Here is a 27,224-nt window from a genome sequence, read left to right as displayed (position 1 = left end):
GCGTTTCATGGTTTCCCATTAAGTGATCAGAGAAAATATCCAGAATATAGAATATAGAACCATTGGCTCACTGTATAGGAGGTCATTCTCCCAATGGACAAAGTGATCTCCAGAGGTATCAATTGCTGCCGGGGCCTCAGCTTGCCTCTTCAAGTCCTCTAGGGTCGGGCACTCTCCTTACGCCTTGCAGAGGCCCTCCCTGGTAGGTCAACCCTCAACTTGCCACCCAGCAAGCTCAGGCAGCTCTCTTAGGGTGATAATGTCCTCCGCTGTAGGCACAGAGATGGCCTACCCAGGTACCCAGTCAACCTGCAGTATGGGAACTTCAGGGGATGGTTTCCCATGCACCTTGCCCTTCCTCTTCTTGACAGCTGCCTGGGCTATTGTTCCAGACTCCAGGATCCCTTGATTTCCTTGTTGGGCAGCCATGGACCTTGTGGTCATACTGACCAATTGAGGCAAGCCTAACATCTCCAGGTGTGATCTGAGCTCTACTTCCTTCCAGATGGTGTGCTCTAGGTCACTATCTAATGGACAATCAACAGACATAAAAAAAAAACAACAAAGGTGGTGATGGACGGAGCGTTGACAATACAAACACTCACCCCCAGTCAACTGATCTGGGTTTAATCCATCACCGTTCTTTAGCTCACTCCGCCACCCCAGTTCAGACATGGCTATATGCAAATCAGTCTGACCCTGTGCCTCATGGGAACAGTCCAGCCTGAACTGCCAAGCCATGTCTTCCCTGGACCGGAATCAAGCTTCCCAGGACCGGTTTCTGGCATTACAGCCGTCTTCAGCCGGGCTTGCTTGACTCCAGTGGCAAAGTGAGCAAGGGACTCACGTCTGAGCATACCCTGCCAACTTGGGGCGAACAAAGAAAAAACAAAGGTGGTGATGGACGGAGCGTTGACAATACAAACACTCACCCCCAGTCAACTGATCTGGGTTTAATCCATCACCGTTCTTTAGCTCACTCCGCCACCCCAGTTCAGACATGGCCATATGCAAATCAGTCTGACCCTGTGCCTCATGGGAACAGTCCAGCCCGAACTGCCAAGCTATGTCTTCCCTGGACTGGAATCAAGCTTCCCAGGACCGGTTTCTGGCATTCCAGCCGTCTTCAGCTGGGCTTGCTTGACTCCAGTGGCAAAGTGAGCAAGGGACTCACGTCTGAGCATACCCTGCCAACTTGGGGCGAACAAAGAAAAACCAAAGGTGGTGATGGACGGAGCGTTGAAAATACAAACACTCACCCCCAGTCAACTGATCTGGGTTTAATCCATCACCGTTCTTTAGCTCACTCCGCCACCCCAGTTCAGACATGGACATATGCAAATCAGTCTGACCCTGTGCCTCATGGGAACAGTCCAGCCCGAACTGCCAAGCCATGTCTTCCCTGGACCGGAATCAAGCTTCCCAGGACCGGTTTCTGGCATTACAGCTGTATTCAGCCGGGCTTGCTTGACTCCAGTGGCAAAGTGAGCAAGGGACTCACGTCTGAGCATACCCTGCCAACTTGGGGCGAACAAAGAAAAACCAAAGGTGGTGATGGACGGAGCGTTGACAATACAAACACTCACCCCCAGTCAACTGATCTGGGTTTAATCCATCACCGTTCTTTAGCTCACTCCGCCACCCCAGTTCAGACATGGCCATATGCAAATCAGTCTGACCCTGTGCCTCAGGGGAACAGTCCAGCCCGAACTGCCAAGCCATGTCTTCCCTGGACCGGAATCAAGCTTCCCAGGACCGGTTTCTGGCATTACAGCCGTCTTCAGCCGGGCTTGCTTGACTCCAGTGGCAAAGTGAGCAAGGGACTCACGTCTGAGCATACCCTGCCAACTTGGGGCGAACAAAGAAAAACCAAAGGTGGTGATGGACGAAGCGTTGACAATACAAACACTCACCCCCAGTCAACTGATCTGGGTTTAATCCATCACCGTTCTTTAGCTCACTCCGCCACCCCAGTTCAGACATGGCCATATGCAAATCAGTCTGACCCTGTGCCTCATGGGAACAGTGCAGCCCGAACTGCCAAGCCATGTCTTCCCTGGACCGGAATAAAGCTTCCCAGGACCGGTTTCTGGCATTACAGCCGTCTTCAGCCGGGCTTGCTTGACTCCAGTGGCAAAGTGAGCAAGGGACTCACGTCTGAGCATACCCTGCAGCTTGGCAGTTCGGGCTGGACTGTTCCCATGAGGCACAGGGTCAGACTGATTTGCATACGGCCATGTCTGAACTGGGGTGGCAGAGTGGGCTAAAGAACGGTGATGGATTCAACCCAGATCAGTTGACTGGGGGTGAGTGCTTGTATTGTGAACGCTCCGTCCATCATTTCCTTTGATTTTTCTTCAATCTACAGACATAGCAGGGATCACGGCTACTTCCAGAGAACCTGCCCCCATCCCACTGAAATGGAACCAGAGCCACTCGGTAGTGGTTCTCATGGTTGTCTGCAACTATGACCTGTTGGAATGTATTAGGGATGACCTGCTCTGAGGATGTCAGATGGCACCTCACAGTAGTTATACTGCCTCCAGTGAATCTCTGAATCTCCACCATTTGCCCATTGATGGTGACCCACTGCCTACACTAATAAGTATTGGAAGGCATATGGGCACTATCGCTCTATCCCTTAGGGACACTAAGGGAACCTCTGCTCTCTCTCCCAAACTAACTGGGGCCACCTGCTCCCCAAGAACTATACTAGCCAACCCAGGTTTATGCCCACCTGTGGTGCCCGGGCCCCCTTGGGACATATGGTGTCTCCCTTTGTAGTGTAGTTCCTATATCCCTGATAGGCTCTGCGCATTGGAATAATATACATTATAGTATTGACATAGGACTGAGGTCAGTATGTCTCTATCAAGTACATTAAACTCAATTACTTGTGTGTGCCAGCTAACTCAGAGGTCACAATAAACTTCTCGAATGAACAAGAAGGGATTAGTTTCTGACAACCGCATAAACATGACAACTTTGTTTCCCTTAGAATCGGAATAATCTCAGAATCATGGAAACAATAGATAACCGTTTCACTCAGTCACTTGAGCATGCTTCGTTTCTACAGAGTTTACAAAGAAATAGATAGAAGGGCGTTTCAATAAAAAGGGTTTATTGAACAGTCTTATTTCTCATGCAAAAGATATGAACTGCTACAATCGTAAGATAGAATGTGAAGTATAATACGTACATAGTTGGCGGTAAGATGAAATATTACTGCAATAGCATGGCTTGTAGCTATGACATATATTCATAAAAATACATACATAAATAACTCAGGCTAAAATACTCATCTGGTGCTTCTAAAAGAATCCTACCCCAGTGTACCTAACCTAAGTGTAGTACGAGGGAAGAAGTAGGTGCTATTTAGCTATAGTCTAGTTTAGCTATAGTTTCCAAGATTTGCCAAAAGTCCCTCTAGGTTCTAGTCCGCTCCATACCTTAGAATGAGTGAGGTTGGAATCTCTTTCCGGGTCTCGATCTCTAACACCCCGCAAGGGGAGTGAGAAACTCTGGAGCTGGATTCTCTGCAAGGAGGATGGCAGCGTCTGGTCAGTACTTCAGTTGGGGACCCCACTTCCTTCCAAACTTGGCGTGGCGAGCTGCGCCGTTCAAGTAGGAAGCCGAACCGTGGACCGTGATTATGGCAAGTGAAGGTATATTTATATCTTGAAGGTGTTTAGGAATGCCAATATTGACGTAAAAGTCGGGCATAAGAATGTCATGAAAGAACCCCTAAGGAATAGATGTTCATGCATAATAAATTAGTTCTTGGAGAAATCAATATCCAAGCAAGGGGAAGTCCTAAAGGCTTAAGAGTCTGGTTTTCCAAGAACTCATTGTGACGTAAATGAACGGATGTAGGTGACCATGCCTGTATTTGGTTAGCATGGAGAATGCCTAAATAAGGGCTGGATTTCTATGCCTAAATAAGAGCAATGTGAATTGTACCTATATACGGGCATAAATCGGGAAATCTATATATGGAATATAAATCGACACACAACACCTTGGAGTGTCCATACTTGGAGCACTGTACACTGGGGAACAAACCTCCCTGTCTGTTTATGAAAAAAATGCTTTCTTTTAGAGACTGAGCTCAGACTGGAACTAGTTACCCTTGTTTCATTGGCAATTGTTTTGGAGCCCTTAAGAGAAGTCCTCATTTGAAAGTTTTTCTCCCCCCTCATTCTTTCGGCGGGACCTCTGATGGCCCTTTTTGTGATCCCCTACCTCATTAGCACGCTTCCTGGGGTCAGTGAGCTTAATGCAAATTAGGTGCTGGCGCAGCTCTGTAAAACAGATATTGAACATGTGCTCTCTTAGTTTCAGATCAAACAACCCAGTGAAATCATCAACTTTTATGCCCCACTCAACCCTTCAGGGGCATAATCAAGAAAATTCACCCAACACTGGTTCTGCATCTTTTGTCTCTCCCTTAACCTAATGCAGTACTTCTCTAGGACGAGCCCAAACTTGGTGGCAGGGATGGTTTGCATTGGGATGCACTTAATTGGGTCCCCCACCACTGAGATATCCCTAACCACTGGAGGCATGGGGTTCCTCCTCCTGCTCAGCCATATCATCCTCCTCATTATCATCCTCTGTTCCTGTCAGTAACAGGTTGACCTCTGTACAGGCCTCAGATCTTTCTGATGCTCCAACGTCTTGGTGGCTTTCTTGGTTTGTTGTCTCCTTTCCTTACAGAACTATTTGAATGCAAACAGCTCAAATTCCATTAAAGCAGGTATGGACACAGACAGTCAGGTGGCAATGAGATTTGTAAAAATCAAAAAGAGCCAAACAAGGAGAATTTAAAAGAAACTCAAAATGGTCTTAAATTATTTAGCTGGGATTTTAGTGTTACATAAAATCCCTGTATGGCACTGCACAAACACAAGTGTAACTCCCACTTCAGACACCAACATTGAAACGTAGGTCACTGGTTGGGGGAGGGTGTTGGGGGGGGGGAGGAACTGTACTCAAGCAGCAACCACAATCTCTCTCAGGGTGAAAAACAAGCAAACCCAAAATTAACCTGTGCTTAACTCTCTGGTAGCTTGGCACAAAGCAGTCAAGCTTAATTTAGAGGTAACGAGTTGTGTCAAGTGTTCATGCAGAACTTCAAACAGCAATAAAGTGGAAACACAGCCCATGAAAAATTCCACACCAAATTAAAAAATAGAGCAAAAGTCAATGAATTACTAGACACCAAAACAATATAAATCTAATATTTAAGTGGAAATAGTGCCTAAAAGCAAAAAGCACCAACTGTGGTTATCTGGTTGTGCAGGGCTGGAATAAAGGCACAAGTTCAGGCAGACCACCATGGAGCGCAGGCCAGATACAAGAACCAGGTCAGGCATGCTTAACAAAGTAACTTCAATCCTAGTTGGTCAAGGATGCGTTCTGTAACAGTGGTTCCGAGAAACTACGAGACTACAATGCAAGGTCCTATGTCGTCGATGAGGAACCTTTGATGAGGGGCTTGCAATGCATAGTCCTGCAACGAAGATGCACTGCGCACAGGCAGTTCTGAAGATGCTGCAGGGCTACGATGCAGAGTCCTGCATTGCTTTTGAGGGGCTTGTGATGCAAAAGGCTACGCTCAGGATGCCTTGCGCAGCTGCAGTTTTGAGGAGAAAGCAGGCTGTGATAAGAAGACCTCCTTCAGGAATGCATTGTGCAGCAGCGGTTCTGAAGTCTAAAATTATTAAAAGACATGAGGCAGTGATATTTCCAAAGAATTTATTTTTCAATAACTGCCGAGGACCCAGGTGCTAATGTGGAGGTGCTTCCAAATGCAGAAATGAACATGGGTTTTTATAGATTAGAAGACATATTGCATGAATTGTACAAATGATATATAGCCACTGAAAGTCAGAGCTTAGTGAAACCATCGGGATTTCCACTCAGATGTCCAATCATTAATCAGAATAAGATCCTTAGCAATACATATACATTAATTTATTAAATCAGCACGAGAAGCATAGCAATAGCTTGTCACGTACCCTTATGACTTGGTTATTTCTCAAGGCTTTATGATTACAGCAAAAGTACAGACAGTTCAAGTTCACTTAAAGGCCTACGGCCTGTGCACCTTCTGCAGACTTACTCCTATTGACTGCCACTAAATGAAACCTGAAATAAATGGATTCCACAAATGATGCTTTGACAGACAACTGTTCTGAAGAGCAGCAAGGCTAGGATGCGAGGTTCCACGTCATCATTGAGGATGACATTGACGAGCGGCATGAGATGCAAAGTCCTGCATCCAAGATGCATTGTGCACAGGCAGTTTGCGAAGAAGGTACGGGGGTGATGCAGAGTCCTGCATTGTTGTCGAGGATGGCGTCAATGAGGAGCTTGCGATGCAAAAACCTGGGTTGGGGATGTGTTATGCAGCAACAGTTCAGAGAAGACTGCAGGCTGTGATGCAAAATCCTGCTTCAGAGATGCATCAAGCTGTAGGGGCTCTGAAGCGGAGCTGTGAGGAGATGCCTTGTGCTGCTTTGGTTCTACCCACAGGACCACAGCTGGACCAGCAGAGCACCTTCAGGCCTGCTTCCAAGGGTTGAGGGCTGGGTTGATACTGTTTGAAGAGCAAGACTTTCAACAGACTGAATCCAGGTGCTGGGTTCAAGGTCGTTGGAATATTTTCTGTCTTGAGGCTCTGACCAGGAGGCCAGCCAACTAACCCTCGTGGTCACTCTGGTAGTCCTGGGATCAAGATACAGGCCCAGTCCTCTCACTCAGGCAGCTAGACAGAAGGGCAGCAGGTTAACAGAGTAGCAGTCCTTCTTGCAGATCAGCGCAGCAGTCCTTCTGAGTCTTTCACAGGTCCTGAAGCCTACTGATAAGTCAGGTCTGATTATCCATTATCTTTACCTGGTGTCAGCTTTGAAGTAGAAGAAGGTTCTGGAGGTCTCCACCCCAAGGTGTTTGGGTTTTCCTGCCTCCTTGCCCATGCCCCAGCTTGCTGGGGTCACAATAGACTAGTGTCAAACCATTTATGAGTGTACTCTGGTAGAGTCTTTGTGATGTGCAAGTGTGGTAGGTGACAGCTCCCGCCACTCATCAACTCATAGATGGATCATACTGCCAACACCTATGCTCCTTTGTCTCACTGTCTCGGAGCAATACACAAAGACCAACGGCCAGCTGCACCTAGTCATGTTACCCAGAAACAGGTTATAGGCATCAAATAGGACAATAAAAATGTCTACTTTCTAAAAAGTGGCCTTTTTAGAATTGGTACTTAAAATCTGACTTCATCATTAAAGAGGGCTTAAATTACAATTCTTTAGATACCAAACTCAACATTCCAACCTGCTCCCGATTTAAAGTTATCTTTTATTAAATGTAATAAGGCAATCCAATGGTATCCCTTTGGAGAGGTATGCCTTGCAGTAGTGAAAAATGAATGTACATGTCAAGCTTTTTAAATACAATGCATCCTGTCCTATGGACTGTTTGGGGTCTGTCTTAGGGTGAATTATATGTATTAAAAGAGGAAGGTTTAGGCCTGCCAGGTCGAAATTGCAAATTTAAAACAGCACACACAGGATGTAATGGCAGGGATGAAACATGATTTAAAATCCTACATAAGTGCGTGGCACACCAAGTGCTTCAAGGGCACCAGCAGCATGAGTACATGTAGTACCACTTTACTAGGGACGCACAACCAAATTAAATGTGCCAACTTGATGTAAGACAATTTCACCATGTTTAAAGAGAGAGAGTGCATGCACTTCAGCACTGGTTTACAGTGGTAAAAAGCACAGAGCCCTAAAGCCAACAAAAATAATATTAACAATAAATGCAAACATTTTGGGGTCAGGCCACCCTAAGACTGACAGGACTGACAGGTCTAACAGTGACTACAAAATAGGTTAGTATATTTGGCCCCAAATTATGGTATCCCACTCAATGGGTAAACGTTCTTCTGAGAATCTGAAACTGATGCACTACAAGATGTGTAGAAGTAATATATGCCTATTTTCTGCAGGTATCATATTATCCAGTGGTCAACCCTGGAAACATCAAAGGCGTTTCGCTCTAAAGGCTCTCCGAAACTTGGGACTTGGAAAGAAAAGTCTGGAATGGCGTATCCAGAAAGAGGCATGCAAACTGGTGAAGTTTTTTGCTGCCACCAAAGGTATTGACAGTAGTGAAAATTACAATTGAGCACTTACTGTATTTTATAAATAAGTTGTTACGAAGATCCTCTCTTGATATACAATAAGAACGATGATGAGGTTATGGTTATGATGCCTATACACTGTTGAGGCAAAATGTGGAAGATGGAATCCACAAAGCATGGGAGTCTATTAGATAAGAAATAATTTGTGTGTGTTGGAGGTAATGGTGTGGTATACGTTTAAGAGTTTGTGCAAAATATGTGCAAGTGTTAATTTCCAGATAAGAATGGGTGTAGTATATAGTTATACTTTTAATTTTTTCATTGTATTTCTGTCTTTCACATTGGATTGTGTATCACTGAGGATGTATTTTTCATTCATTGATTAACCATTCTGCGGATGGCATCACCTCACTGTGAACCAAAGGTGTGAGCTGCTGTTATTGATGCTGTGCCCTTTTCTGCAACCTGATTAACAAATACAAATTTATGATACACAATTGTTTGCAGGAAATCCAGTGGATCCTCAGCCCCCAATTTCTGCCTGTGTTTCCAATGTCATTTCCTGGGTAGTCTTTGGTCATGGTTTCTCGTTTGAGGATATCCGCTTCCAACAGCTACTTAAGGCATCGGAAACAATTGCATATTTCCAAGGAACTGTTTGGGGTCGGGTGAGTAGATAGATACTTTCTCTTTTCTATGTAATTTTTGGTATCAGTAGAAAGGGTTTTTGTATAAAGGGAACACTTGTGCTGTGCAGGATAACCGGCTGTCAAGTGGACATAGAACTAGGTGATAAGGTGCTAACAGGAAAGGTGTGACCCTACTAACCCCTTATCTAGCGTTTGGAACTCCGAACCCATACAATTATAGCCAAAGACCTGTGCCCACATATATCAAAAACAGAGTATGTTCATATTATGTACAAATGGACAAAAAAGTCGCCATGAATTTTCTTGTTGCTTTTAATTCTTGTTAGCATAAAGACCAGCCAGCCAACACGTGTTTCATCAGAGAACAGTCCACTCTGACTCTTCAGGGCCACGTCGTATTGACGGAATGAGTAATCCCTTGGCCGGTGATAATTCCAACCCGGTCAGGGTCTGGGATAGCGTGGAAAGGACCGCGTACAAGATAGAAGTATGGGTTTCTCAACTCTGATAGAGATACTGATGAATGCTTGATCCATGTATCAAGAAAACGATAGGATGAATTATCACGTCAATCAGAGTTCAAGCGTAGAGAGTATTTAATTTATTAGTAAACTGTGAGAAATTGCTGGCCGATATGGGGTCGAGGAAGGACGGATAAGTCCATAAGATAATGATCGTCTTAATTAAGAGGTGGTCAAGTGAACATCAGGAAACGGGATTAGCGTCAAGGTTCAAGAGAAAAGGGAGAGCCATGTCTCGGCGGTGATTCAATCTACCCGGCGGGTAGATTGAATCACGGCCGAGACATGGGGTCTCCCTTTTCGGCGGGTAGATTGAATCACCGCCGAGACATGGGGTCTCCCTTTTCTCTTGAACATTGACGCTTATCCTGTGTCTTGATGTTTACATGACCACCTCTTAATCTTGCACTTTTTTGACCCGTACTTTTATCTTGTACGCGTTCCTTTCCACGCTATCCCAGACCCCGACCGGGTTGGAATTATCACCGGCCAAGGGATTACTCATTCCGTCAATACGACGTGGCCCTGAAGAGTCAGAGTTGACTGTTCTCTGATGAAACACGTGTCGGTTGGCTGGTCTTTATGCTAACAAGCATTAAAAGAAACAAGAAAATTTGTGGCGACCTTTTTTGTCTATTTGTACATAATATGAACATTCTCTATGTAATTTTTGTCTGCATAAGCAGTAGTCTCAATCTGAGCTCAATGATGTCCCCACTTCACAAGTTCTTATAATGTATCTTTATGTTGTTGTTATGGGTATTATTCTTGACATTAAAACCATGAGAATTTGTACTGTTTCTATCAACTTCTTAGGGTTATGTTTCTCATGCCATATTGCATGTTAAAGGCAAGCATGAAAAAACCAATTTGCTATTTTATCAAAAAGTCTACCTTTTTCTATTCTTCTTATTCTGTGTTAAGTGTCCTTATATATTTATTCAAAAAAGATACTAATGGTCACCGCCTGCCATGTCCTCCAGACATGTAAAACTATCCAATATCCCATAGTTCTCTCCATAGTCATTGCTTTAGGCAGTGCTAGCAATGCTGCAGTTAACTACTCCCTTAATTTCCTAGGTTTTTCTCTTTCATTTTAGGTCATTGTTTCTCAATGACCTGACTAAGTTACTGTCTCTGAAATGCCAGAAATAAATAAATAAATAAATAAACAAATAAATAATCATGTTATGCCCAGTGTTGCCTGTGGCAACACTGGGCTCCAGTAGCACATTGATAGTATCTGAACAAATCTTAGTGTCCCTTCTGAAACCAGACTGATTTCTACAAAAACAAAGGGAAGTGGGGGGTGAGGGGATGGAGGGGGTTTGTTTCTCTCATAAGTAAATACAACACCAAGAGTTCTTACATCAGACTATAGCCGACCCGCTACTGTGGGTGGAAAGGGAAAGAGGCCCTTTCCTTAATATAGCCCTCACTCGCTCTAGTAGTGACATGCTTCATCATAGAGCTCACCCCAACTCCTGAAGGTCGGGGTGGGCTCAACCATGTTTCCGGGAGCACTTATGAAAAAAAGGTGTATGTGGCGTAACATCAAAGATAAAATTCTTCACCCACTCCTAAAGTATCCTTTATTACTGGAGTGAGACGGATGTTGCGGCTTGCATGGGATGACAGAGAAGGAAGCTGGACCACAGCAGTGCACCTGTAGAGCATTTGTCGGAACACTCAGGTGGGTAAGAGAGAGGGATTGGTGGGCTCCTTCATGCCCAAAAATGTTCTGGTGCACACCTATCATGGAGCTCCAGGCCGGTCACAAAACCTCCAAAAGCGGGTTGTGTCAATGTGCCCTCCCCTCAGGTCATCCCAGCCAAGTAAAGCACTGCAGCGTGGGCTGCGCACAAGCGAGCCACAGCGACACCCGCTCCTCAAAATGGCAGTTCCGTGGATACAGGCCACACTTAAGGGTTGGTGGCAAAACTTGCGGGAGCCCAAGAGCAGGTGAATGGCAGATCACTCAGGGCTCCCACATCAAAACTACTTTTTTTATTTGTCTTGGAGCACTCCATGCAGTACTCATGGTTACAGTTCACTTGCTCTGTCTCTGTTTTAAATTAAATTCAGTTTTATATAGCATGAACACTAGCTTAATGTATTATTAGGGCGCTTTATGTGAGTGCCAGTTACTTTACAAAAGGACACCTTCATTTTTTTAGGACTAGGGAGATTAAATGATTTGGCCAATCACAGGATGTTGTTCCTATGCCGAAAAAACACTTTATGTGAGTGCCAGTTACTTTACACATGGACATGTTTGGTTTTTTTAGGAACATGGAGATTCACTGATTCACCCAAGATCACAGATGTTGTGCAAATGCCAAAACACAAATGATGGTACTGACGCTCAAAAAACCATACCCAAAGCTGAGTTGTGGCCCACTGCCTGGTGTTAAACCAATTCTAGTGATTTGGCAGCAGTGGCACGCACTCCAAGTGGAGGCAGTGTTTGTTTTGTCACTGCAGTGGATCATACTTGCAGTGTATAATGGGAAAGGGCAGAGTTTCTAATAGAGCTCTTTTGCTGTCTGTTTAGATAGTGCCTGCTAAAGTAGCAAGTGTTAATACCAGACCAGAGGACTGTTGTCTACATAATTATCACCTTCTTGGATTCTGAAATATCGACTAGCTTACTGTGAGGACAGCAGCACATGGTGTGGACATTAAGAGTAATGAGGTTCTCTGACTACTGCTTCAAACAGATTAGCGGTGCACCTCTTCTGAGGTCAAACTAAGTAGTGTTTTGCAGAAAAACTATTCAACTGTGGCTGAATGGCCCCAAACTGTACACTCTAATGTGGGCAAGAGCCGAACACCTTTTCGTAATGGTAGCAGTGACACACCTCTGTTTGACCCTCTTCCTGACCACCTATCCCCTATCTACTGATGCATTTGTTCTAGTCATTGCTTGCTGGGTGTAAATATGTGCAAATGATAAATGTATGCTGTGTCTTGTTTTCATATAAGCCTTAAAGCCAATCATTGTCTTTATGCTTTCTGACTTAATGTTCCGTGGTCTTGGTGCTATGCACACTGTTTCTTGCCCAAATGCTGTCACTGCTAAATAAAGGTTTTTAGTTCTCAGCTCTAAACGGCGCACATGCGCTCGAGAAGAGACCTGTTGTTTGTACTTTGTGGGCTTCAGTCCACCCATAGGCTTGCCATTTGCTGGCTCCCTCTTCTCTCCATCATTCATTCTCCTCATTTGCCCATGGCATGCATGCATGCATCATGCTTCTACCTGTCTTTAGCCCTCCCTGAGAGCAGGGACCAAGTACTACTATTGATAGGGAGTGGCTATTTTAGGAAATGTTTTCGGGACTACTTTGTTTTATTTGTGTTGGTTCACTCCATACAGTGCTTGTGTTTTCAGATGACTTTCTCCGTCTCCTTTTTTAATGCAGTTTTTTTATAGCGCGAACACCACCTGAATGTATTATTTGACCTCTTTACGTGAGTGTCAATTACTTTACACAAGGACTTGTTCACTATAGTACATACAGGGAAATTAAGTGATTTGCCAAAGATCACAGGATGTTGTGCTCATAAGGAAAGAGTGCTTTACGTGAGCGCCAGTTACTTTACACAAGGACATTGTTTTTGTTGAAACAGGGAGATGATATGATTTGCCTATGATCACAGGATGTTGAGCTGACACTGAAACTCAAACCAGGCTTCCCAGCTCCATAGTCAACAGCTCTGGCCATAATGCCCCTTCCTCTCCTTCTGTCCTCAACCTCAGATTGCAAGGGCTCCGCACTTAAAAAAAAAAACATTTAAAAACGATCACTTTTCACAAGTACCTGTCAGTGCCTTGCCATATTGTGCTGTATTAATTTCAAAGTTTCCACATGTTAAAGAAATACACCCTTCGAATATGTTATAAACCCCATCACTCGCTTAGTCTCATCTTTTTTTTAAAAAGGGACACAAACGGGGAGATTAAGTGATTTGCCCAAGATCACAGGATGTGGGGCTCATACCGAAAGAGTGCTTTACATGAGCGCCAGTTACTTTACACAGGGGCACGTTAGTTTTTGTATGAACAGTTAGATTAAGTGATTTGCCCAAGATCACAGGATGTTGTGCTCATACCGAAAGAGTGCTTTACATGAGCGCCAGTTACTTTACACAGGGGCACGTTAGTTTTTGTATGAACAGTTAGATTCAGTGATTTGCCGAAGATAACAGGATGTCGTGCCGACTCTGTGATTCAAACCCGGTTTCCCAGCTCCATAGTCGGCAGCTCTGGCCTACTGCCACATTCTCTCCTCCTTGTCCTGTACCTCAAACTGCATAGGCTCTTCACACTTTTTAAAAACGTTTAAAAACTATCCATTTGAACAAGTACCTCTCTGTGCCACATAATGTGCCATATTAATATCAACGTTTCAACATGTTAAAGAAATATACTCTTTCAGGTATTTGATAAACCCTATCATATTTTAAGTGACGTGCTTTGCATGATCTACATTGCAAACACTTTCAAAAGCTTTGCGAGGGTTGTTTGCGCACCCATTTCTAACACTGGTACATACAGCTCCTCTCTGCAGTAACTGGTCTTAGAAGGCACGGTCAGCTGCATACCGGACATCTGCTCCCCCACTGGATACAGCAGTGCAAGCGTGAGCCGAAGTGATTAGCCACTGGATCTGAACTCAGGAGCCTGGAGTAGGGTTTCTGCAAGCATCATTAACTGTGACACAGACTATTATTATTTAAGAATGGGAGAAATTATTTTCCCTCTGGAGATATTTATCCTAAGCCGATAATAAAGGCGCTGGTTGGTCTGCCTATTACCCAGGTTGATGACATTTGATACAAGCCGTATTAATGTATTTCACTTATGAAATCAGCTGGATAGCGTGATATATCAAGTGTTCAAACTGATCTGGTTAATCCAACCCACCACCTTCCATAAATTAGCTGCTCTAAAGGTTGCCAAGCAACACCTGCACCCATCTTTGTGAAACTTGAAATGTTAGAAGTTTTGGGCTTTGTTTGGGCTCTTATTAATTGCTTCAGTAGCTTCGGAGCACTAAAATAAACGAGCAATTCTCATTGTCTTGTTTAAACCTGTAATTAGCTATTTGTCTCCCTAATTGTGTGATTGTCAGATAACTGTGGTGAAGCAGTTCCAGTTTTGTTTTAATAATCTACCGCAAAAACTGCCATCCGTGAAACACATTACAATATTCCCTCTGTTCAAACACACACCTCTTCCCTGTTGTGCCATTTTTGCTAAGGGCTGTAGGTGAGGGCATGCAATCAACGAAAGCAAGCCATAATTGTTGTCCAGCTTTCCCTGTAAAGCCAAACTCTCAATCACAACAATGGCTGAGAGGGTTCTACAGCAGCAAGTGACACAGAGACTCCCCTCGACCAGAAAGAAACCACCATTCCTTTCACAACAAAGGGTTACATCAGTCTCCACCGGTACAGCTCAGTATTCTCCCACTCTACTGAGCATTGTCACAAAAGATGGGCAGACATCGTCCTTGCGCAGCATACCATTCCACAACTGGTCTTGCTATTCTGCAAAAAGATCTGGAAGTGTGTATTAGAAGTTTAAAATATGCTGTACAAAAAAAACCATTTCAAAAGGGGGTGGTGATGGACAGAGTATCTGAGTTAATCAGAACACTCCTACCCAGTCAACAGATCAGGGCTTGATCCATCACCGTTTTTTAGCTCACTGCACCATCCCAGTTCAGAACCCGGCTATATGCAAATTAGTCTGTCCCTGGCCCAGTGCATCATGGGAACAGGGCAGACCAAACTACCAAGCCAATTCTTCACTGGAAAGAAAACAAGCTTCCGGGGACCGGTTTCTGGCATTACAGCCGTCTTCGGCCCGGCTTGCTTGAATCCTGATGGTGCAGTGAGCAAGGGACTCATGTCTGAGCATACCCTTCCACACTCATGGTGGCCAAAAATATTTCAAAAGGGGGTGGTGATGGACAGAGTATCTGAGTTAATCAGAACACTCCTACCCAGTCAACAGATCAGGGCTTGATCCATCACCGTTTTTTAGCTCACTGCACCATCCCAGTTCAGAACCCGGCTATATGCAAATTAGTCTGTCCCTGGCCCTGTACAAAAAAAACCAAGCAAGGAATTTCAGTAACAAGTGTGAAAAATGTAAAAAGGGTAAAAAATGTGGACACTGATGGTCAATGTTATGGAATTTAAAGCCCTTTAAAATATTTTTTAACTCCACATATTTACACTCTACTCAATACCACACAAATACACCCCACATAAATCCATTCTATGCCACACAGCAACAGTGCACATAAATACAGTCCACACCATGCTGCATAATCCCCCTCACCATGATTTCGCTCAATTTCTCACAGTTCCACACCACGCAATTCCACTCTACACATTTCCATTCCACACCACATAAGTCCACAACAAGCAACGTAATTCCACTCCAAAAGTTAATTCCACTCCACACCACACAATTCGCCACATACATTGAATCCACACCACAGAATTCCCCATAATGCACATAATTCAACACCACACCACATAATACCACACCACTACCTGCCATTACATAACACACAATACCCCTCCACATAATTACACATCATGGCACATAATGCCACCCCACAGAATTCCAGTACACTAATAACAACATAATTGCTATCCACATATTTCCACTGTACATCATGCCACATAATTCCAATACACATAACTCCACTCAACACCACGCAATTCTGTGCCACATAATATCACAACAAATAACTCCAATCCAACCAGCATAATTCCACTCCACACCACATACACCCACTCCACTCCATACCACATGGCTAAAAGACATTATCATTGACAACTCCATTAGCTCAGGGACATCTTAAGGATTTCGGGGGCCATTGGCCAAATGTAATTTGGGCAACAGCTTTGAATATAGGATCCAGTTTCACTTCTTTGATGCCCTCTTTGACCAGGTCACTGACAGTGGTCAGGCACACTGGTCCAAATTCTAAATGTGTTTTAATCTAATATTGAAGGACAGTGATGTGTTTTCAATATTATTATACAGAATCAGCTCACTAATAGTATTGAAAATAATCTTTGTGCCCCCCTCCCATTTCTCATATGTAAAATCCTGTTTTAATCTAAAAGAAACATTTTTATGTATGTATGTTGCATCATGTTGACAAACATAAACAGGTCTCTGCAAAATATCTGTAATAGACTCCCATACATCACCCACAATTTTCTTTAAAGAAAAAAGAAAATGGCATTTAAAACTATCTGTTTAAGAAATATTGAAGGTAATCAGGGCAAGACTCTCTGCAAAACAGAGCTGGTTGTATCAGGTATAAGGTATAATCTATATATATAAAAACGAAAGTATGTCTGTCTGTCTATCTGTTTGTCCTTTATGCATTACTACACCATTCATCCGATTGCCATGAAACTTTGGGAAGTTGTTGAGTACACTCCCGCAAAGTATGTCCGAATGAGGTCGCACACTGCTCGTCCCATCAGCGTGTGACCCCGGAGCATGATGGTCGATGTGGTCGGTATCAGCGGGTGCACTTCTACCCGAGTCTTGAGTCTTGAGGGTGTTCACTGGTGTGCTTGCCATCCCTGGACACGTGTTTCACGTTCATTAACGCTCATCAGCAGGGATTAGGCGTGTGCACGGGGTTGCTGCGTGGGCTGCCGAATATATTTGTAGGTCCAGATACCTCTTAAGGCGCGCAGGTGCGTTGTCTCGAGGTCGTCACCTCCACCGGCTCAAGGGAGCCTGTATAAATAGTATGTCCGAATGAGGTCGCACACTGCTCGTCCCATCAGCGTGTGACCCCGGAGCATGATGGTCGATGTGGTCGGTATCAGCGGGTGCGCTTCTACCCGAGTCTTGAGTCTTGAGGGTGTTCACTGGTGTGCTTGCCATCCCTGGACACGTGTTTCACGTTCATTAACGCTCATCAGCAGGGATTAGGCGTGTGCACGGGGTTGCTGCGTGGGCTGCCGAAAATATTTGTAGGTCCAGATACCTCTTAAGGCGCGCAGGTGCGTTGTCTCGAGGTCGTCACCTCCACCGGCTCAAGGGAGCCTGTATAAATAGTATGTCCGAATGAGGTCGCACACTGCTCGTCCCATCAGCGTGTGACCCCGGAGCATGATGGTCGATGTGGTCGGTATCAGCGGGTGCGCTTCTACCCGAGTCTTGAGTCTTGAGGGTGTTCACTGGTGTGCTTGCCATCCCTGGACACGTGTTTCGCGTTCATTAACGCTCATCAGCAGGGATTAGGCGTGTGCACGGGGTCGTCACCTCCACATCGACCATCATACTCCGGGGTCACACGCTGATGGGACGAGCAGTGTGCGACCTCATTCGGACATACTATTTATACAGGCTCCCTTGAGCCGGTGGAGGTGACGACCTTGAGATAACGCACCTGCGCGCCTTAAGAGGTATCTGGACCTACGAATATTTTCGGCAGCCCACGCAGCAACCCCGTGCACACGCCTAATCCCTGCTGATGAGCGTTAATGAACGCCAAACACGTGTCCAGGGATGGCAAGCACACCAGTGAACACCCTCAAGACTCAACACTCGGGTAGCGGAGCACCCGCTGATACCGAGTACATCGACCATCATTTTCCGGGGTCACACGCTGATGGGACGAGCAGTGTGCGACCTCATTCGGACATACTATTGATACAGGCTCCCTTGAGCCGGTGGAGGTGACGACCTTGAGATAACGCACCTGCGCACCTTAAGAGGTATCTGGACCTACGAATATTTTCGGCAGCCCACGCAGCAACCCCGTGCACACGCCTAATCCCTGCTGATGAGCGTTAATGAACGCGAAACACGTGTCCAGGGATGGCAAGCACACCAGTGAACACCCTCAAGACTCAACACTCGGGTAGAAGCGCACCCGCTGATACCGACTACATCGACCATCATACTCCGGGGTCACACGCTGATGGGACGAGCAGTGTGCGACCTCATTCGGACATACTATTTATACAGGCTCCCTTGAGCCGGTGGAGGTGACGACCTTGAGATAACGCACCTGCGCGCCTTAAGAGGTATCTGGACCTACGAATATTTTCAGCAGCCTACGCAGCAACCCCGTGCACACGCCTAATCCCTGCTGATGAGCGTTAATGAACGCGAAACACGTGTCCAGGGATGGCAAGCACACCAGTGAACACCCTCAAGACTCAACACTCGGGTAGAAGCGCACCAGCTGATACCGACTACATCGACCATCATACTCCGGGGTCACACGCTGATGGGATGAGCAGTGTGCGACCTCATTCGGACATACTATTTATACAGGCTCCCTTGAGCCGGTGGAGGTGACGACCTTGAGATAACGCACCTGCGCGCCTTAAGAGGTATCTGGACCTACGAATATTTTCGGCAGCCCACGCAGCAACCCCGTGCACACGCCTAATCCCTGCTGATGAGCGTTAATGAATGGGAAACACGTGTCCAGGGATGGCAAGCACACCAGTGAACACCCTCAAGACTCAACACTCGGGTAGAAGCGCACCCGCTGATACCGACTACATCGACCATCATACTCCGGGGTCACACGCTGATGGGATGAGCAGTGTGCGACCTCATTCGGACATACTATTTATACAGGCTCCCTTGAGCCGGTGGAGGTGACGACCTTGAGATAACGCACCTGCGCGCCTTAAGAGGTATCTGGACCTACGAATATTTTCGGCCGCCCACGCAGCAACCCCGTGCACACGCCTAATCCCTGCTGATGAGCGTTAATGAACGCGAAACACGTGTCCAGGGATGGCAAGCACACCAGTGAACACCCTCAAGACTCAACACTCGGGTAGAAGCGCACCCGCTGATACCGACTACATCGACCATCATACTCCTGGGTCACACGCTGATGGGATGAGCAGTGTGCGACCTCATTCGGACATACTATTTATACAGGCTCCCTTGAGCCGGTGGAGGTGACGACCTTGAGATAACGCACCTGCGCGCCTTAAGAGGTATCTGGACCTACGAATATTTTCGGCAGCCCACGCAGCAACCCCGTGCACACGCCTAATCCCTGCTGATGAGCGTTAATGAACGCGAAACACGTGTCCAGGGATGGCAAGCACACCAGTGAACACCCTCAAGACTCAATACTCGGGTAGAAGCGCACCCGCTGATACCGACTACATCGACCATCATACTCCGGGGTAACACGCTGATGGGACGAGCAGTGTGCGACCTCATTCGGACATACTATTTATACAGGCTCCCTTGAGCCGGTGGAGGTGACGACCTTGAGATAACGCACCTGCGCGCCTTAAGAGGTATCTGGACCTACAAATATTTTCGGCAGCCCACGCAGCAACCCCGTGCACACGCCTAATCCCTGCTGATGAGCGTTAATGAACGCGAAACACGTGTCCAGGGATGGCAAGCACACCAGTGAACACCCTCAAGACTCAACACTCGGGTAGAAGCGCACCCGCTGATACCGACTACATCGACCATCATACTCCGGGGTCACACGCTGATGGGACGAGCAGTGTGCGACCTCATTCGGACATACTATTTATACAGGCTCCCTTGAGCCGGTGGAGGTGACGACCTTGAGATAACGCACCTGCGTGCCTTAAGAGGTATCTGGACCTACGAATATTTTCAGCAGCCCACGCAGCAACCCCGTGCACACGCCTAATCCCTGCTGATGAGCGTTAATGAACGCGAAACACGTGTCCAGGGATGGCAAGCACACCAGTGAACACCCTCAAGACTCAACACTCGGGTAGAAGCGCACCCGCTGATACCGACTACATCGACCATCATACTCCGGGGTCACACGCTGATGGGACGAGCAGTGTGCGACCTCATTCGGACATACTATTTATACAGGATCCCTTGAGCCGGTGGCGGTGACGACATTGAGATAACGCACCTGCGCGCCTTAAGAGGTATCTGGACCTACGAATATTTTTGGCAGCCCACGCAGCAACCCCGTGCACACGCCTAATCCCTGCTGATGAGCGTTAATGAACGCAAAACATGTGTCCAGGGATGGCAAGCACACCAGTGAACACCCTCAAGACTCAACACTCGGGTAGAAGCGCACCCGCTGATACCGACTACATCGACCATCATACTCCGGGGTCACACGCTGATGGGACGAGCAGTGTGCGACCTCATTCGGACATACTATTTATACAGGCTCCCTTGAGCCGGTGGAGGTGACGACCTTGAGATAACGCACCTGCGCGCCTTAAGAGGTATCTGGACCTACGAATATTTTTGGCAGCCCACGCAGCAACCCCGTGTACACGCCTAATCCCTGCTGATGAGCGTTAATGAACGCGAAACACGTGTCCAGGGATGGCAAGCACACCAGTGAACACCCTCAAGACTCAACACTCGGGTAGAAGGGCAACCGCTGATACCGACTACATCGACCATCATACTCCGGGGTCACACGCTGATGGGATGAGCAGTGTGCGACCTCATTCGGACATACTATTTATACAAGCTCCCTTGAGCCGGTGGAGGTGACGACCTTGAGATAACGCACCTGCGCGCCTTAAGAGGTATCTGGACCTACGAATATTTTCGGCAGCCCACGCAGCAACCCCGTGCACATGCCTAATCCCTGCTGATGAGCGTTAATGAACGTGAAACACGTGTCCAGGGATGGCAAGCACACCAGTGAACACCCTAAAGACTCAACACTCGGGTAGAAGCGCACCCGCTGATACCGACTACATCGACCATCATACTCCGGGGTCACACGCTGATGGGACGAGCAGTGTGCGACCTCATTCGGACATACTATTTATACAGGCTCCCTTGAGCCGGTGGAGGTGACGACCTTGAGATAACGCACCTGCGTGCCTTAAGAGGTATCTGGACCTACGAATATTTTCGGCAGCCCAAGCAGCAACCCGTGCACACGCCTAATCCCTGCTGATGAGCGTTAATGAACGCGAAACACGTGTCCAGGGATGGCAAGCACACCAGTGAACACCCTCAAGACTCAACACTCGGGTAGAAGCGCACCCGCTGATACCGACTACATCGACCATCATATTCCGGGGTCACACGCTGATGGGATGAGCAGTGTGCGACCTCATTCGGACATACTATTTATACAGGCTCCCTTGAGCCGGTGGAGGTGACGACCTTGAGATAACGCACCTGCGTGCCTTAAGAGGTATCTGGACCTACGAATATTTTCGGCAGCCCACGCAGCAACCCCGTGCACACGCCTAATCCCGGCTGATGAGCGTTAATGAACGCGAAACACGTGTCCAGGGATGGCAAGCACACCAGTGAACACCCTCAAGACTCAACACTCGGGTAGAAGCGCACCCGCTGATACCGACTACATCGACCATCATACTCCGGGGTCACACGCTGATGGGACGAGCAGTGTGCGACCTCATTCGGACATACTATTTATACAGGCTCCCTTGAGCCGGTGGAGGTGACGACCTTGAGATAACGCACCTGCGCGCCTTAAGAGGTATCTGGACCTACGAATATTTTCGGCAGCCCACGCAGCAACCCCGTGCACACGCCTAATCCCTGCTGATGAGCATTAATGAACGCGAAACACATGTCCAGGGATGGCAAGCACACCAGTGAACACCCTCAAGACTCAACACTTGGGTAGAAGCGCACCCGCTGATACCGACTACATCGACCATCATACTCCGGAGTCACACGCTTATGGGACGAGCAGTGTGCGACCTCATTCGGACATACTATTTATACAGGCTCCCTTGAGCCGGTGGAGGTGACGACCTTGGGATAACGCACCTGCGCGCCTTAAGAGGTATCTGGACCTACGAATATTTTCGGCAGCCCACGCAGCAACCCCGTGCACACGCCTAATCCCTGCTGATGAGCGTTAATGAACGCGAAACACGTGTCCAGGGATGGCATGCACACCAGTGAACACCCTCAAGAGTCAACACTCGGGTAGAAGCGCACCCGCTGATACCGACTACATCGACCATCACACTCCGGGGTCACACGCTGATGGGACGAGCAGTGTGCGACCTCATTCGGACATACACCCCCGCAAAGGTTTCTGGCATAACATTTTTTTAAATATCGGCCCCCCAGGGCCATCATAATCTTTCGAATACTGTTGTACGCACCAGACGGAAAAACAACAAATCGTGTATCCACAAGCACTCGAATAAATAATTAGAATTAAAACACCATTAGGGGTAGGGCCTAACATCTGAGGCCACCAAACCGATGACCAAACTGACGGAGCCTTCCCTATCACCAGTACCTCGGTCTTAGTACCGCTCAGCTCCAGACAATTACATGCCATCCACTCAGCCAGTTCTTGCAACCAGGACATAAAGTTAGAGGCAGCTTCAGACTGAGCTTGAGTCAGAGAGACCACCAGCTGGGTGTCATCAGCATAGGACAGGGCATTAATCCCAAACGTATCCGCAATTTGTGCCAGGGGGGCGACATAAAGATTGAACAAGGTCGGGCTCAGGTTAGATCCCTGAGGCACCCCCTGCGTCAGCTTGATGTTCCTGGAATAGTGAGCCCCTTGCATAACTCGGACAGAAAGGATTCCATCCACTTAAAAGCCCCGTCAATAACACCGCCTCTCCTTAAATCCTGCAGCGGGGTATGGTGGGCGACAGTGTCAAAAGCGGCACTAAGATCTAACAAAATTAGGGCCGCTGTTTGTCTGTCGTCCACATGCTTCCGAATAGTCTCGGTGGAGTACAATAACACACTCTTCTAAATTCCATCCCCAGGATTCTCAGGTAGCTCCGTACCTGTACTTCCAGAAAACATAGAATGAAACACTAACTCTTTGGGGCCGATTCCGATCTCGCTGGAAGAAGGCTCCGTCTGACTCGGATCCGGAGGGCTTTCTGACTGACTTGTACTCCGGGGCTCTGACGGACATGGGTCACTCGGAGCCCCATTGAAGTCAATGGTAGCCTGTTGTACAACGCGAGAATATGCTCCCATTGACAAGCCTATGCACAAGGGCGCCCCCTGTAGTGGGGATGTGTCTGTGCCACCCGCACCGTATATGCATGTGTAGGGGGGTCCCTTGGGTTCCCCCCTGTGATCGACTCGTACAACTATGGGTGTTGGGGGGTCGGCATGGACGCCCAAAGTCCGCTTCCTGGAGCTTTTACGTGATGGAGGCTCCGACTCATTCCAGCTGTCCGACTCGTGCATCGTACTGGCCTGGTTGGAAATTGCCTCCAATACATGGCACGGTTTGCCTACGGATGAGACGGAGCGGTTCGGACCCGGAAACGATTCGGTCGGAGATTTAGCGTTTCTCGCATCGTGCTTGCTCGCTCGTACAGCTGTACGGGACGGTCGGAAAACATGCGTCTGGTACTTTTTCCAGCCGGATCGCATTCGGAGCCCTTCAGAGCGAGTTCGGAATCGGCCCCTTAATGTTAAACATATAGTTAATAATCAATAATTATCACCAAACTAATCAATAATAACCATAACTCTCCTACCAGAAAAACAGATCCATCGGGTGTGCCCGGGATAAATCCTCCACATAATTCAGTAATGCCCATCCACATTTACCCACATTTTCATCACTTTTCCCTGTACCCGCTGGGGGTCATGTTTTATAATTCACTCAGAGGTCAATTAGTTATTTTCCTGTAGTCTTTTTCAAAACAAAATGTATAGCCTAACTAATCTTTCATGGAATCAACACACTTTCCTCTGGTTGATGGACAATTAGTTGAGTTAGTTGATGGTGATATTAACAGTTTTCTAACTAATTCATATATCTTAGTAAAATAACCACATACTTTGGGTAAGATTAATTGTTTTATCTAAATTTCAGACAAGAAGGTGAACGCTCTTTCAATACAAATTCACTGTGCAAACACCATCATTTTCACATGGAAGAGATAAATCTATTTATTTATTTAGTAGTTTATAGAGCGCTCAGCTACCTCCGACGGAGGTGTCCCGGCGCTGAAGACTTTTTTCTCAAGAGGATCAGGGGGATGAAAAAGGGAAAAGGGAAGATTAGATGAGGGAAAACAGCCAGGTCTTGAGTTTTTTTCGGAAAAGGGATTCTGACGTCATAAATCTTAGCTCTAAGGGAAGCTGGTTCCACAGTTTGGAAGTGACCACTGCAAAGGCCCTATCTCCCATGCGTGCCAAACGGTAACGAGGACAGATCATAAGGCGGAGATGGTTGGATCTGAGGTTTCGGGGTGCATGTGAGAGCTTCATTCTGTGACGCAGGTAGATGGGGCCTCGATCATTCAGAGCTCTAAAAGCCAAGATTAAGGCTTTAAAGTGAATGCGGAGTCTGATTGGGAGCCAGTGGAGTTTCATCAGATGGGGTGAGATAGAATGGCGAAAGGGAATGTTGCAAATCAGCCTAGCCGCTGCATTCTGGAATCTCTGTAGTTGGTTTACGAGGTATGCCGGTGCACCTACATAAAGACTATTAGCGTAGTCCAAATGAGCGGTGATGAGGGCATGGACTAGTCTTTCGAGAGTCCAGAGGCAGGTAGGGGAGGATTTTTTTTTGCATGCAAAGCTTTCCAAAGCAAGATGAGGTGACTTTGTTTATTTGTGTCTTGCAGGAGAGGGCAGAGTTAAATTGGAAGCCTAAGTTACGGGCAGCTTGGACTGGTTCCGGGGGAGGATTGAGTTCAGCAGGCCACCAGAGAATGGCAGGAGTGGGAGATTTCTGGTTAAAAAATAAGACTTCCGTCTTTTCTGTGTTGAGCTTTAGGTTATTGGCAGACATCCAAGTGCCATGCAGTGCCGAAAGTTGTGGAATGATGTTTCGGCGTGGTCTTTAAAAGAGAACACTAGTTGGGTGTCGTCAGCGTAAAAAGTTACTTTGACGCCCCAAGATTCAACCACTTTTGCTAGAGGTTTAAGGTATACGTTGAACAAGAGCGGACTCAGGGCGGAACCTTGTGGAACGCCCCAGATCAAAGGTTTCTTGGAAGACAGAAAGGGGCCTAGCATCACCTGCTGGAATCTGTTCGTCAGGAAGGATTTGACCCAGGTGAGGGGAGTTCCACTAACCCCTACCTCTTGCAGCCGGGTAAGTAGTATGTCATGGGAGATGGTATCAAATGCATACCATCATTTAGCAGATACAGCCAATGACACAAACTCATCCAATAAATCTAAGCAAAAGGAGTGGATAGATGAAGAGACAAAAAGAGTTCAGAGGCAAAAATACATTTGCAAAGAAATATGCAAAGTATGAGTCAGAATAATATTTACCTATTTGAAATACTGAAAACCACCCCTCTGGCCAAAGGACTGGTGGGGGTCCCCTGAGTTAGAATCAGGAGACAAAGACTATCAGACAGGACCAGGACAGGACAGATACTTTCTAGACTTCTCTACAAACCTGACGTACCACGGCGCATACCTCTCTTATACTCTCTCCCTCCTCGATGTTCTTCTGGAATCTTCTAATCTAATCAGGCTGTCATTCGGATCTGAATCGTACCAGACTGCTCTCTCCTTTTCTTTTTTCTTGACCTTGCTCAACCCAGCTTCCCTCTCTCGACCCAGCAGCAGCAAGCTTAACTTGACTTCTCTTGGTTTCGGCAATTTATTTTCCCACTAGCATTCTAAAGTCACTCTAGTTATAGTCTTCATTTCTACATGTCCCTCCCTCAATAGCCCATATATTAATAAAATACGGAATACGATTGGACAGGGCTAGGGGAGTTTTGATCACACTATGCTGACATATTCATTTTTATTAAGGTACCATTGTTTCACAAACCCTTTCCCTTTAGCTCATTCATGCTTCCTTTCACATTCATATATTGTTGCAACTTTTAATAACAATTTCAATGTATACTCCATAAACGAGGCATACACGTCTTCACTTTCCCACGTCTTCTGTCCTTGATATTTGGCATCAGTTCACTTTTTCGGTCATTGGATCATATTCCGAGTCTACCGAGCATGAGCAACTTCATCTTCATTCGACTCCATTTACACTTCCTGTCATATGCGAAATAGGCCCAAATGCACACGATTGATAAAATTATCATAAACAGATGTTGTTTTCTCAAACGTATAATCCTCACTGTTCACCACCCACTTCTACTCTATCCCATGTTATTATTATTTTTCTGGGCAAAAGCATTAACGTAAGCAGCTTTCTTTTTAGTTCAGGCAAGCAGATGCCGGGCATGCGGTTCCGCAAGACCACATGTTAGTCCTCCTTGCGCATGTGCAATGATTTACCTCCAAAAGCGAGCTAGTCACGTTATCTGTACGTGATTCTAGCTTGCACTTGCGCAAATCGCTTTTTCGAAGTTAAAGCGGGTTTTATTCTCGTTGCACTTTATTCCACATAAATTAAGCATGCGTAAAACTACAACTTTTAACGGTTAATAAAAGTTAATGAAGGATTTGTTCCGAGCAAGTTTTGTTTTCTTGAATCCTTGCTCCATCAATCCCCCCTCTGATGGCATTTTTGAGCCATCAAAAAATACCCATCATTACCAAGTGCCAACTTTGTTTATCTGATATCAGTGTCTTCTTCTCTTTCTACAAGTTCATCACTTATTTCTTTCCTATCTAATTCTTTCATCTTATCATATAGACTTCCTTTAATTTCCTCTAATTCGATCTCATCCCTTTTTCTCTTTCTTCCCATTCTATTATTATTTGTTCCAGTCACCATTATGTTTCCGGTTCTACCCTTGCAACACTTATATATCATCATTATCATCAGGGTTACTATTGCTACTGATATTATTGGTATTAGTGTTTTCCCTAGTAAAGTACTTCCAAAGGTAGAAAAACAATTATCTATAGAGGAAATACTTTTACTTAGTCTTTCCCAAACACCGTCAACCCCAAATTGGGTTAAATCTTCATAAATCTTTGTA

The 27,224-nt window shown here is 46.3% G+C and overlaps 1 protein-coding gene across 1 annotated transcript in view; it reads left to right on the top strand.

Annotated features, from left to right (window-relative positions):
• The window catches only part of LOC144828917 (cytochrome P450 2J2-like), a 433,018-nt gene that overhangs the window by 65,744 nt on the left and 340,050 nt on the right, over nt 1-27,224 (top strand). The window contains exons 3-4 of the mRNA XM_078687535.1: nt 8,018-8,167; nt 8,660-8,820. Coding sequence (XP_078543661.1) covers nt 8,018-8,167; nt 8,660-8,820 — 311 coding nt within the window. The remainder of the gene's footprint in view (nt 1-8,017; nt 8,168-8,659; nt 8,821-27,224) is intronic.

Source organism: Lissotriton helveticus, chromosome 4_1 (genome assembly GCF_964261635.1).
Source record: "Lissotriton helveticus chromosome 4_1, aLisHel1.1, whole genome shotgun sequence".
Lineage (NCBI taxonomy): Eukaryota > Metazoa > Chordata > Amphibia > Caudata > Salamandridae > Lissotriton > Lissotriton helveticus.
This window is presented reverse-complemented; position numbering and strand designations above follow the sequence as displayed.